We start from the raw sequence: 12719 nt of genomic DNA, 5'->3' as shown, positions 1-12719 counted from the left end.
AAAATAAATATAGCAACGTCATTTATTTTTATTGTTTACAGATAAAGTTGAACAAAATATTCATAAATTTTGATTCGATTCATTATTCGTTTTGATTTGAACAAAAAAATATAGATATTTGTACGAAACAAATCAAATACTAAAATACAATATCCAAAAAAATAAGCAAAACACAAATACCAATATTTTTAGGAACACATATCTAATTCGATCTGTTAAATGCATATATATATATATGTAAGGAATTATATATATATATATATACGTTATATATATTATTCTTTATATCAGTTTTACAATATTTTTGTGAATTAAATTTATTATATTAGTACTAGAATTTAGAAAATTAAATAATGTTTTATTTTTGTAATAAAATGTTATTATTAAATTTTTCAATTATTTTTAAAATTTTATTTTATTTATGGATCAAATCGATATTCTAAAACATTTCGGATATCCGACTCACCGAATATCTAGGTGGCTAAGGATCGAATCGACCTGAATGCTTCCAAATACCCATATATTCGATCTGTGCCCATCCCTATTTATGAATACAATTTTATTTTCTTTATATGAAAAATGACTAATGTCAAGGCCTTTTTATTTTAAATTAATTTTAATTTTATCTTTCATGTATTATTTTGAACAAAAATGGTATATAATATTAATTAACAATATCTTTATATATTTGTCAACTATTTTTATAAACTTTTTACATACACATGCATGTGCACCTTGATGTGAGCATCTTGTAACTAAGTATTCACCACAACTGAAGTATCTAGTTTTTTGAAAGTTGAAATATTTTTTCTTAATGCTTCTTTCACTATCGACCAAATTGTAGTGACATGATTTGTCTTAATAATTTTTTTTTTAATTAAATTAGTATCTGTTTAGAAACTATAATATGAAACTATTGGTTCCACATGACGACTATCTAAAATTCATAACATGAAAATAAATAAATAATATTAGTTTTTAGTTTTTACCCGAAAAAACCAAAAAATTAAACATTTTAATAGAATAAACTAAAATAAATAGTAATTTAAAATAATAGTTATATTTTAGAAGATTAAAAACGAGAAAAAAAATTAAAACCGAACCAATATCCAGATTAAACAGATTTAATGTTTTTTTATTAAAAATAACGAAACTAATAATCACATTCTGTGCAAGGCGTGAATTATTACCTAGTATATATTAAAAGAAAAGCATTGTAATAAATGCATTCACACTATAATAAACATGTGATACTTCACAATGATTTGATAATAAGTATGCTAACGCTTACACACTATATTCATAAATATGTTCACACTATGTATTTTGCACTTTTATAGTATAAAACTCACATACATGGTTCTAATAGAACTCTGGATGTTTCGGTTCGAATAAAAATAGATAATGAATCAAAAGCCAAATTATATATATATTATTTTTATTTGTTTACGAATAAAGTTGAGCAGAATATTCATAAATTTTGATTCGATTCGTTATCCGTTTTGCTTTGAACAAAAAAAATCTGGATATCCGTAAATCTACGAAACAAATAAATACTAAAATATAATAACCAAAAAAGAAGCAAATCACAAATACCAATATTTTTAAGAACATATATTTAATTCGATCTGATATATGCATATATATACATATATGTAAAGAATTATATATATATATATATGTTATATATATTATACTTTTTATCAAATTTACAATATTTGTATGAATTAAATATATTATATTAGGTACTAGAATTAAAAAAATTAAATAATGCTTTATTTTGTAAGAAATTGTTATTATTAAAATTTTCAATTATTTTAAAATTTTGTTTTATTTGCGGATCAAATCGGATATTCCTTAAAATTCTAAAACATTTCGTATATTCGAGTCACCGAATATCTAGGTGGCTAAAGATCGAATCAACACGAATGTTTTCAAATACCCAGATATTCGATATGTGCTCACCCCTATTTACGAATACAATTTTATTTTCTTTATATGAAAAATGACAAATGTCAAGGCCTTTTTTATTTTAAATTAATTTTAATTTTATCTTTCATGTATTATTTTGAACAAAAATATCATTTAATATTAATTAACAATATATTTATATATTTGTCAACTATTTTTATATACTTTTTACATACACATACATGTACTTTTTGATGTGAGCATCTTGTAACTAAGTATTCACCACAACTGAAGTATCTAGTTTTTCGAAAGTTGAAATATTTTTTTTAATGCTTCTTTCACTATCGACCAAATTGTAGTGAAATGATTTGTCTTAATAGTTTTTTTTTTAATTAAATTAGTATCTGTTTAAAAACTATAATATGAAACTATTGGTTCGACATGATGACTATCTAAAATTCATAACATGAAAATAAAAAATAATATTAATTTTTGGTTTTTATTAGAAAATACCAAAAAATCAAACATTTTAACCGAATAAACTAAAATGAATATTAATTAAAAATAATAGTTATATTTTAAAAATTGAAAACCAAAAAAAAAAAATTTTTAAACCGAACCAATATCCAAATTAAATAGATTTAATATTTTTTTATTAAAAATAAAAAAACTAATAATCACAGTCTGCACAAAGCACGGTTATTATCTAGTGGGATATTATTATCTGTAACGTGTTTCACGTTCTTCCCTTTTTTGGACACTTATTCATCATTTAGTTACGATCATACAGATTTATAAACATTTTTCCTCTGATTTGCTGAAAGTCCCATCACGAATCCAACTACCTCACTGATTAGATTAGGAAAGAGATCAGACAAATAAATCTTTTTGGTGCAGAAGGCAAATCCTGTACATCATTAATTACGTCCTTCTCGCGGAGGATGGTCTTCTATTTAAGTTTGTGCAATGGCTTGTCCTGAAGACAAAGAAAACAATACCTATCATATATATACTTACTGAGAGAAAACATAATGGCTGATCTCAATGAAGTCATTCCGACAATAGACTTGAAAGGGGTTCCGGATGAGAAGCTGAACCAGCGGATACGTGAGGCGAGTGAGAGATGGGGATGTTTCAAGGTGATCAACCATGGAGTTTCTTCGTCTTTGTTGTCTGAGATGAAGAAGACTGTTACAGATCTCCATGAACGTCCACACGAGGTGAAAATACGAAACACTGATGTGATACTATCAAGTGGTTACAAGCCTAGAAGTGAGTTAAATCCTCTTTATGAATCGTTCGGTCTTTTTGACGTCGCCTCTCCACAAGCGATTAACACTTTTTGTGACAAACTTGAGGCATCTGCTGAACAAAGGTTCGTTTGCTTTTCACTCTTATATGACTGTCGTTTATAACATTCTAGTGCATCTCTATATTTAACTATATAATAACTCTACTTCAAAGCATTTTTTTTTTACAAAAATAGTAATCTCTATTTTCTCTATATTTAAATAGCAAATAGTATTTCTCTGTTCCTATATGTTTGGGGAAAATCGCATAAAAAACCTTCAAGGTGGCAGTCACTTACACTTTAAACCCTGATAGTATTTCACAAGCACTTTAAACATTCAAAGTGACACTTTTATCAAAAGAAATCTCCAACCTGACTTACTTAAACATCAAGTCGAAACGGTAACCGGTACTGTTCAAAAACGATGACGTGTCGGTTTTATTTTTTTTATTTTTTTAAAAAAATTATTTTATTAATAAAATAAATATTAAAAAAAGAAAATATAAAAATCATAAAAATTCAAAAAAATCATAAAAATCACTAAAAATTCACAAAAAATCAAATTATTCACCAAAATTTTTTAAATTATTTTATTAATAAAATAAATATAAAAATACAATAATATAAAAAATTCATAAAAAATTCAAAACAAATCATAAAAAGTCAATAAAATTCACAAAAATTCATAAAATTCACAAAAAAATTTAATAAAATAATTTAATAATAATCATAAAATTTTACAAAAATATAAGATTCACAACAATATTTATATTATTTTATTAATAAAATAAGTATAAAATACACAAAATATAAATAATCATTAAAAAATTGGGACAAATCACAAAAATTCACAAAAATCAAGAATAAAATTATATGTGGTTTTATAAAAGTGACTAAGGAATAACGTGCATTGAGTGCTATAAACTGGCTACCCTCAAGCTATCATTAGTATACATTTTTCCCTTTAACAATCCTGAACTTTTCCAAATCCAACCAACACACATAGAACATAACATATTAAAAAATATCCAAAATAGTAGTATGGGTTATGATTACTCTGATTTAGATTAGAAAAATTCAGTCAGTCTCTGGGTTATGATTAATAAAATAAATATAAAATAATGAGTTTTTCTAATCTGAATTAGAGTAATCATAACCCGGAGACTGACTGCTATTTTGGTTTTTTAATCTGTTATGTTCTATGTGTGTGTTGGTTGGATTTGAAAAAGTTCAGGATTGTTAAAGGGAAGAATGTATACTAATGATAGCTTGAGGGTAGCCAGTTTATAGCACTCAATGCACGTTATTCCTTAGTCGCTTTTATAAAACCACATATAATTTTATTCTTGATTTTTGTGAATTTTTGTGATTTGTTTCAAATTTTTAATGATTTTTTATATTTTCTGTATTTTATACTTACTTTATTAATAAAATAATATAAATATTGTTGTGAATCTTTTATTTTTGTAAAAGTTTATGATTATTTTTATATTTAATTTAAAATATTTTTTGTGAATTTTATGAAGTTTTGTGAATTTTATTGACTTTTTATGATTTATTTTCAATTTTTTTATGAATTTTTGTATACTTTTGTATTTTTATATTAATTTTATGAATAACAGAATTTAAATTTTTTTTGGTGAATATTTTGATTTTTTTGTGAATTTTTAGTGATTTTTATGATTTGTTTTGAATTTTTTTATGAATTTTTATATTTTCTTTATTTTAATATTTATTTTATTAATGAAATAATTTTTTTAAAAAAAGATAAAAAATAAAACCGACACATCATCGTTTTTGAACAGTACCGGTTACCATTTTGACTTGATGTACAAGTAAGCCAGATTGGAAGTTTCTTTTGATAAAAGTGTCACTTTGAAGATTTAAAGTGCTTGTGAAATACTTTCAAAGTTTAAAGTGCAAGTGGCTGCCACCTTGAAGGTTTTTTATGCGATTTTCCTGTTTGTTTTTATTCTTTTTGCCTCCAAGGATTCTTGTTATGTGTGTACCTAATCCGCTTTTCGGTTCAATGTTTTTGTTAAATAAATATCCGGTTTAGGATGGGATTTTTTTTTTTTTTTGGTTGTAGAGAGATCATGGTGAAGTATGGCAAAGCTATGGATGGTCTTGCAAAAGATTTAACAAGGATGTTAGCAAGGAGTTATGAGTTAGCGGATCCCGATATATGCAAAGAATGGCCGAGCCAGTTTCGGATTAGCAAATATCATTTCAATCCTGAAAAAGTTGGTAAAAATGGTTTGATAACACACACGGATCCTGGATTTTTAACAATTGTTCACGGTGATGACAATGTTGGTGGACTTGAGGCCATGGACCATTCTTCAGGAACCTATTACCCCATAAACACGTCACCAAACACACTTACTGTCAACCTTGGTGACATGGCTAAGGTAAGAGAAAAAAATCATCACTAATAGTTCAATAATGTTTTTGACTTTAAACCACAAAAACTCGGTTTTAGCTGTTGGTTTTTGAAACTTTGTTAATAGATATGGAGCAATGGGAGGATGTGCAATGTGAAGCATAGAGTGCAATGCAAAGAAGCAAAAATGAGGATTACCACCTCCACCTTCCTATTAACACCAATGGATGAAGTTGTTGAGCCTCCAAGTGAATTTGTGGATGCTGAACATCCACGTCTATACAAGCCTATCAGCGATGGAGAACTAAGAAAGATTAGGCTAAGCAACAACATGCATGACGGCGAATCTTTCCAGTTTATAACCCTCAAATAGTTATAAGACCTTTATACAGTAAGGCGGTTGTCATTCAAATCAAAATCTATATGGGTGGTGGCTACAAGAAAATGTGTCATACAAATCCAAATCACGAAGATGTTTTGTTTTCCCCTAATAAGAGTTTTTTTTATCAGAGTGTTTTTTGTTTGCCAAATTGTATTCCCCTAATAAGAGTTACAAATAAAGATCGATGAATCTCTTATGATTATTATTGTATAATATAATGATTGTATGAGATATCTTTTTAAAAAATTGGAAGCAATATTCTGAGTCTGCATTTTTTTTTTTAAATAAAGGATTAAACCCGAGTTTATTAAAGACACAGAGCTAACTCCCGGATGGAGGTACAGCCAACGGATAGACCTTTTTTTAGGCATTTAAATGAGCCGAAAGCAAAGCAATAATCCATATCCGTGTGGCCAGCGGGATTCTAACCATGGTTTGCCGTATTGGATTTATTTTTTTCAAACACCACTGGATTACCACCGCTGGTTATTCTGAGTCTGCATCTTTTCTTTTAAATGTGAGTCTGTGAAATTTCAGAACGTTGTCACGTGTCATGCATAAACATGGACAAATCTCAAAATATAAGATTTTAGTTACAATTATTTATACTAATTTTTTCGAGCTATAAAAATTGGGATATGCTTTTCAAAATTACATGATTGTTTTATGGTTTCCATATTGGCTCATGTTATAAAGTACAAAGTTATTTTTCAATTGTACCCTACTTTATATTCTAAAAACTTGGCAATTAATCATCCTGTAGTAGTTGAATACAGAATACTATAATTGTATGATGGGGAACATAATCAAATCTAATCAATAGTTGAAGTGCTTAAATATAAAGATAAAGTATTAAATTTTCCACGTGCTAGTCACGTGCTCATCTTCTCCAGATTACCGAGTTTCCTAATTACGACTCGCGAGTTGACTCATCGGTACCATCAGCTAATTCGTCTCTCTGACGAGCATCGACTAGTGACAATCGATCGTAACCGCACCGGCGATATTTACCGGAGAATTCTCCGAGCTCAGATAGATTTCAAAAGGTTAAAGAGTAATGTTTTCGCTTTTACACTTTAGTTAATGGAAGAAAGGAAACTATATAAATATATATTAAAAAAAAAAACTCATTTAAGTCTATAACTCTTGTGGGTGATCAAATAGCTTAATCCCAGAAACGCGATCTTCACAACGCCTAACGAAAGGCGAAGCTATTTTAAGGGAATCATCAGTTCCTCCTGTGTCGGCTTCACAACCATACAACGGAGGAGAATGGAAACAAGGCTCCATCGACGTGGCACGACCGCATGGTGGATCAGGAACCGTGTAGTTCTCTGGCTTGTACAGTATCCACGGCTTCATTCCTCCTAGACCCTGAGCAACGTATCCAAACGTAGACCACGCGCTCGTGACAATGTTATCAGCCAAGCTAAGTAGATACATCTCCGCGAGGGCCTTTTGGTTGTGAAGCTTCTTGTTTCTTTGCTGGTGCATTTCTTGGCTTGCCTGATAAACTCCGACGATCACGTCTCCTGTGGAACTCACGCGCTCCCAGTACACTCTCTTCAGGTTGTTAGAGTACTCTGGGTTCAGAGACGTGACTAGCACCGCTCTAAGTTTCGGGGTGGTTTTTTTCGATATATTGACTTCTTCTTCTTGTGCTTCGGGTAATAGTTTCTCTCTTTGTGTGCATGATACGACCTGGTCGAGTACGAGCTGGAGAAACCCTGCGTGATGGAAAACCCGTATCTGAATCCCGAGCCTCTCGTCTGCTCTTGACAAGTAAGCATTGTAGAATCTGGTGACCAAACCCCAAACTTGGTTTGTCGGGTGGATAAGGTACCGTCCTAAATGGTGGAAGACGGTGTCTTTCTTTGGGAACAGCTTGGTTAGCTCAGACTGGAAGCTAGGGAGAGACCATAGAGACGGGACGAAGTAGTTGTCTGATTTAACGATCAGCCAAGGGACTTTGCGGATCAGCGATTGATCTCCTTGGCAGAAAAACATCTGGTCGTACTCCCCGTAGTTGTGAACAAGGTGGAGGTAAAGATATGATGTTTGGAAGCTTTTTATTGAGGAGTTATTAATCAAACGATGATGCTTCAACATGTTACCGAAAGAACGTGGTGACCGCCAGTTAAACCTGTCTATCTGATTTGTCAATGGAAACTCGAGAGGGAGTAACCAGGAAGCATCCGGAAACGGCTCGCAGAAGAGATCGTTTATATCGTTCCGTTGGTCGACAAGGATGACTCTCTCCGTCAAGAGAGCATAGAGAAAGACGGAGACCAGAGAGAGTATTCTGTTTCCGAGTCCAGACAATGGAACCCACACAATGTATTGGCATTGCTCACCGGAGCCGTGTGAAAGTTTGTGGAGGTTCTCTGTTGCCCTCTTGTAAGATTCTGTGCCTGGAGCGCAACGCTTGTGAAGCTTCTCGTAGCTTCTAAGCTTGGAGATGAGGGCTATAGAAGGCTTGTATGGTGAAGGTTTCCGATATAACGAAGACTGGTACCTACTTAGACAAGATTTTTGATCAAATGATTTAGCAAGAAGCCCTCCTTGGAGTGTATCCCTTGGATTTTCATGATTACCTATTACAAGAAAATGAAGGACAGAGGTCAAGAAGCAAACGAGCGGACCCAGAGATGGATAAATGATCGATCGTACCGGTGGTAGTAACATTAGGTGGATCAAGGTCCGAGGGATGGCGACTGAAGATGTTAGAAAATGCAAGTAGAAGCATGGAGCAGACTACAAAGCAAGTGATGAATGTTCTGGTGGACTTCATTCTTGTAAAGAGGTGATGTTTTCTCTGTTTTTTTCTTTTTGTCTGTATGCATGTGTATATATATTATGGTTTCAGTTTGAAAGCAAAGGACATGGACTCACGCTCTGATCTGAAACTAGTTTTTTTGCTGTATTTTAAAGTAGATAATAAAATTAGTTATGGGTTTACAATAAAGTTCTGTCTTTGTAGTGACGAGTTTGGAGAAAGAGGGCCATCAAAAGGTGAAGTCAAAACATCTTGAAAAAGTATTGTTTTGGTTTTATCTTCTTTCCATGTTTAGACTAGCAAACTAATACTTTTAGAAGCACTACGATACTGAAATCTCAACCTTAGAAAACCTCTAATAATAATAACTTATATCTTTTTCAGAAGTACAAAACGCATGGGGTTTTATAACCCTTAGATTTGGAATCACTTTGGTCCCACGTAGTTTCCTCATAAACAAATAATCCAAAGTGTGAAATGTAACATCTCTAGCGGTTTGGGGATAAATCAGAATAGAACGAGCGTCATTTAGAGCGAGGGTTCACAAATTTTAGTGATCAGAGTACTCTAGATACAGAGATGTGACAAGAACAGCCTTAAGTTTCTGACTTTCTGATATATTGACTTTGGATACTTCTTGTGAGACTACATGACGTAATAGTTTCTCTCATAATGTAAGGTTAACAATCTTTGGTGATTATTTTTAAATTTTAGGCAATAATGATGAACTTTGTAAGAATATGCATGAGAGCTTACCAATCAAAACACATCTGTGGAATCAACTAGCTTAATCCCCGTGGTCCACTCCTCACAACGCCTAACAAAACGGGTGCTATTCACAGTCGTCTTAGCTTGACAACCATTGATTGGAGGAGGTCTATGGAAACATGGCTCCATCGACACGGCTCTAACGCAAGGTGGGTCTGGAGTTGTGTGGTTCGTTGGCCTGTAGAGTATCCATGCTTTCAATCCTCCGAGACCTTGAGCAACGTAGCCGAACGTAGACAGGCCGCTTGTGACAAGTTTATCAGTTAGGCTTAACAGGTACATCTCAGCGAGTGCCTTTTGGTCGTGAAGCTTCTCGTCTGTCTGCTGAAACATCTCTTGGCTAGGTTGGTAAACTTGTACCATGTCTCCTCTCGAACTTGGGCTTTCCCAGTACATTGCCCTTAGCTTCTCCGAGTACTCCGGGTAAAGTGACGTGACAAGAACAGCTTTGAGCTTCGGGCTTGTTGATTTATTAGTGACTTGTGATTCAAGTGTAGTCAGCTCAGGTAATAGTTTCTCTCTTTGTGTGCATGATAGGATCTGGTTTATGACATGCTCCAAGTATCCGTCGGGGTTGCTATAAACTCGTACTTGAACACCGAGTGTCTCGTCTGCTCTTGATAAATAGGCATTGTAGAACCTAGTGATCAAACCCCAAACTTGGTTTGTAGGGTGGAGAAGATAGCGACCTAAATGGTGGAAGACGGTGTCTTTCTGTGGGAACAGCTTGATGAGTTCAATTTGGAAACTAGGGATCAACCAGAGAGATGGAACAAAGTATTGGTTTGAGTTGGAGACCAACCAAGGGACTTGTCTGATGAGATTTTGTTCTCTTTCACAGAAGAACATCTTATCATGATCCTCATAATCGTGAATAAGATATAGATAGAGGTAGGAGGGGATGGTTCCTGTTGTAGTCGAGTTAATGGCATCAGTCCTCAGCATTGTTCCGTAACAACGTGAACTATCTAACTGATCCATCAAAGGAAAATCATGAGGGAGTAACCAGGAAGTACCCGGAAAAGGCTCACAGAAGAGATGTCTCATGTCTGTGCCTTGGTCAAGGAGAAGGACTCTCTCTGTCAAGAGAGCATAGAGGAATGCAGAAACTAGAGATACTATTCTGTTTCCAAGCCCGTGAACAGCAACCCACACAATGTATCTGCATTCACCACAAGATCTAGTGTCATGACCAAGTTGTTCTGTTGCTCTCTTGAAGGCTTCTGTGCCTGGGCCGCAACGCTTGTGAAGCATCTCGTAGCTTTTAAGCTTGGAGACAAGATATTCAGAAGGCTCGTAAGGTGATGGCTTGCGGTACAATGAAGACTGGTACCTACTCAAGCAAGAACCTTCATCAAACTCTTCACTAAGCAGTCCTCCTAACAGTTTATCCTCCCTTGGTTTCCCTGAATAACTTGGACCTATACAAGAAAATAGAACATAAACTCAATGGAGCATTACTGGTTAACAAAACCAAAATATGAATGATTTTACTGTTGACGGTCATAGCATCAAGAAGCCGGTGGTTGAAGATGATGAATAATGATAGCAACATGAGTGACCAAAGTAGCAAGCAAGTGACAAATAATGTCCTTAGTTTCATCTTGAAAACACAGAGCTCAGAAAATTTTCCTAGAGATTTTAAGTAGTGCTTGCAGTTCTTATTAAGCGCTATCAAAGGGTTCAAGTGTGACTTAAAAACACTAGTTCTGGTTATGGTAGAAGGTTCTTGTACCTCTTTTATAAATGTGATGATAAACGTGTGGTTGAAGGTGATGGTGACGCTTCTTGTCTTTTTTGTTGGTACAGTCTCTATCCTTCCCATGCCTTTTTAATGTTGGTCCTGCCACTTCCTCATCTAAATTTGAACCACAAGTCTCTTCCCATTGATAATTAAGTAAGCATTGTAGATTTTGATTATACCAAACCTTAAACTTACTTATTAGGCAGGAGGAATCCTCATCAATATTACGATTTTTTTTAGTAAAACGAATGGAGTAACCAAATCTCAAATGAAAAAAACAAATAAAAAACATTTGTGACAACTAAATCTTTATATATATAAATATGTTGGTTTCTCTCCTGTTGAGACACCTCATCTGCCACGTCAGAAAGTCATTCCTCCAGAGATTGCCACGTGTCCAGTTCTCTAAACGCACCTTATCAATTACTCGGTGGGATCATGGGCTTTGACTGCGTGTTATGCGATTGGGCCATGCAAAACTATCATTTCTGCTTTCCTTTCAAGTTCAGTTCTCATTTCGAGTTATCATTACCTGTTGCAAGTTTTCAGTTTTTTCGTTGTTTCTAACAATAATTATCTTTGTTCTAGATTTACCTTATATAAATAAAATAGATATATTTGTTTTGAAAAACACCATTAGGACAGACTATGCATATCACGTTACATCATACTGAAAAAGAGAAACAGATACCATATATACAAAACACTGCATATTAGATAACTGTAAGATAATTAAAACAGCTTACAAATATACAAAAATCATGTATCTATACCATTATTTGCAAAGTAAATTTTTGGAATCGAGCTCTCACGTTAAAAGTTAGAGTGATTAATACCGCTTATATCCTTAATGAATAAAATTTATAAATAAATTAAAAAATAAAAACAAAATTTTAATTTATTTGATTAGATAATTCATTAAAATTAATAATAGTAATAATTATGCAAAATCTGAAAATATAATTTAAAAAGAGATAATTTATGTATATATTGTATTGTTATCTGAAAAGGTCTTTTAGTAAAAAGTTAAAACATAAATTATATAACTAAATATTATCAAATAAAATTCTTGATTATAAGATTAAAAATAGAATATTTAATGTATAAATAAATTAAAAAATAAAAACGAAATTTTAATTTATTTGATTAGATAATTGATTAAAATTAATAATAGTAATAATTATCAAAAATCTGAAAAAATATAATTTAAAAAGAGATAATTTGTGTATATATTGTATTGTTATCTGAAAAATCTTTTAGTAAAAAGTTAAAAACATAAATTATATAACTAAATATTAATCAAATAAAATTCTTGATTATAAAATTAAAAATAGAATATTGAATTATCCAAAATCTAAAAATATAATTAAAAAAAAGACAATTTCTATATATATATTGTATTGTTATCTGAAAAAGTATTTTAGTAAAAGTTAAAAACATAAATTATATAATTGAATAATTAAC

The 12719-nt window shown here is 32.0% G+C and overlaps 3 protein-coding genes and 1 long non-coding RNA gene across 7 annotated transcripts; 2 read left to right on the top strand and 2 right to left on the bottom strand.

The window, feature by feature from the left end:
* The first annotated feature begins 203 nt into the window (after positions 1-203).
* LOC117125881 lies at positions 204-11891 on the top strand. The gene is made up of 3 exons (XR_004448342.1): positions 204-214; positions 7021-7026; positions 11641-11891. It is a non-coding gene; the product is annotated as an uncharacterized LOC117125881 (long non-coding RNA).
* Positions 2741-6237, top strand: LOC103872108 (2-oxoglutarate-dependent dioxygenase DAO). Of its 2 annotated transcripts, XR_004448341.1 has the most exons (4): positions 2741-3286; positions 5292-5613; positions 5713-6033; positions 6115-6237. XR_004448341.1 is itself a non-coding variant. In XM_009150446.3 (3 exons), exons 1-3 carry the CDS (start codon positions 2943-2945, stop codon positions 5956-5958), a joined length of 912 nt encoding a protein of 303 aa, XP_009148694.2. In that variant the 5' UTR covers positions 2741-2942; the 3' UTR covers positions 5959-6236. The 2 variants fall into 2 exon arrangements, 1 of the variants encoding a protein (XP_009148694.2); XM_009150446.3 differs by having other exon boundaries at positions 5713-6236.
* On the bottom strand, positions 7003-8784 carry LOC103872107 (probable fucosyltransferase 8). Of its 2 annotated transcripts, none has more exons than XM_009150445.3 (2): positions 8638-8784; positions 7003-8561 (listed from the first exon to the last, which is right to left on the bottom strand). In XM_009150445.3, exons 1-2 carry the CDS (start codon positions 8756-8758, stop codon positions 7105-7107), a joined length of 1578 nt encoding a protein of 525 aa, XP_009148693.1. In that variant the 5' UTR covers positions 8759-8784; the 3' UTR covers positions 7003-7104. The 2 variants fall into 2 exon arrangements, with proteins under 2 accessions (XP_009148693.1, XP_033128583.1); XM_033272692.1 differs by having other exon boundaries at positions 7003-8594; positions 8674-8784.
* On the bottom strand, positions 9217-11547 carry LOC103872105 (probable fucosyltransferase 8). Of its 2 annotated transcripts, XM_033272691.1 has the most exons (3): positions 11006-11547; positions 10528-10932; positions 9217-10419 (listed from the first exon to the last, which is right to left on the bottom strand). In XM_033272691.1, exons 1-3 carry the CDS (start codon positions 11334-11336, stop codon positions 9503-9505), a joined length of 1653 nt encoding a protein of 550 aa, XP_033128582.1. In that variant the 5' UTR covers positions 11337-11547; the 3' UTR covers positions 9217-9502. The 2 variants fall into 2 exon arrangements, with proteins under 2 accessions (XP_033128582.1, XP_009148690.2); XM_009150442.3 differs by having other exon boundaries at positions 9217-10932; positions 11006-11540.
* Positions 11892-12719: the final 828 nt, after the last annotated feature.

This window comes from Brassica rapa, chromosome A06, assembly GCF_000309985.2.
Source record: "Brassica rapa cultivar Chiifu-401-42 chromosome A06, CAAS_Brap_v3.01, whole genome shotgun sequence".
Lineage (NCBI taxonomy): Eukaryota > Viridiplantae > Streptophyta > Magnoliopsida > Brassicales > Brassicaceae > Brassica > Brassica rapa.
This window is presented reverse-complemented; position numbering and strand designations above follow the sequence as displayed.

What these genes read in the sequence shown, in the direction of transcription:
- LOC103872108 (XM_009150446.3), top strand. Translation starts at nt 2,943, where the DNA reads ATGGCTGATCTCAATGAAGTCATTCCGACAATAGACTTGAAAGGGGTT. An exon ending in GAGGCATCTGCTGAACAAAG is followed by an intron (nt 3,287 to 5,291) that starts GTTCGTTTGCTT and finishes TTTTGGTTGTAG; the next exon opens with AGAGATCATGGTGAAGTATG. An exon ending in ACCTTGGTGACATGGCTAAG is followed by an intron (nt 5,614 to 5,712) that starts GTAAGAGAAAAA and finishes CTTTGTTAATAG; the next exon opens with ATATGGAGCAATGGGAGGAT.
- LOC103872105 (XM_009150442.3), bottom strand. Translation starts at nt 11,336, where the DNA reads ATGGGAAGGATAGAGACTGTACCAACAAAAAAGACAAGAAGCGTCACC. An exon ending in TGATGCTATGACCGTCAACA is followed by an intron (nt 10,933 to 11,005) that starts GTAAAATCATTC and finishes TTTCTTGTATAG; the next exon opens with GTCCAAGTTATTCAGGGAAA.
- LOC103872107 (XM_009150445.3), bottom strand. Translation starts at nt 8,758, where the DNA reads ATGAAGTCCACCAGAACATTCATCACTTGCTTTGTAGTCTGCTCCATG. An exon ending in ACCTAATGTTACTACCACCG is followed by an intron (nt 8,562 to 8,637) that starts GTACGATCGATC and finishes TTCTTGTAATAG; the next exon opens with GTAATCATGAAAATCCAAGG.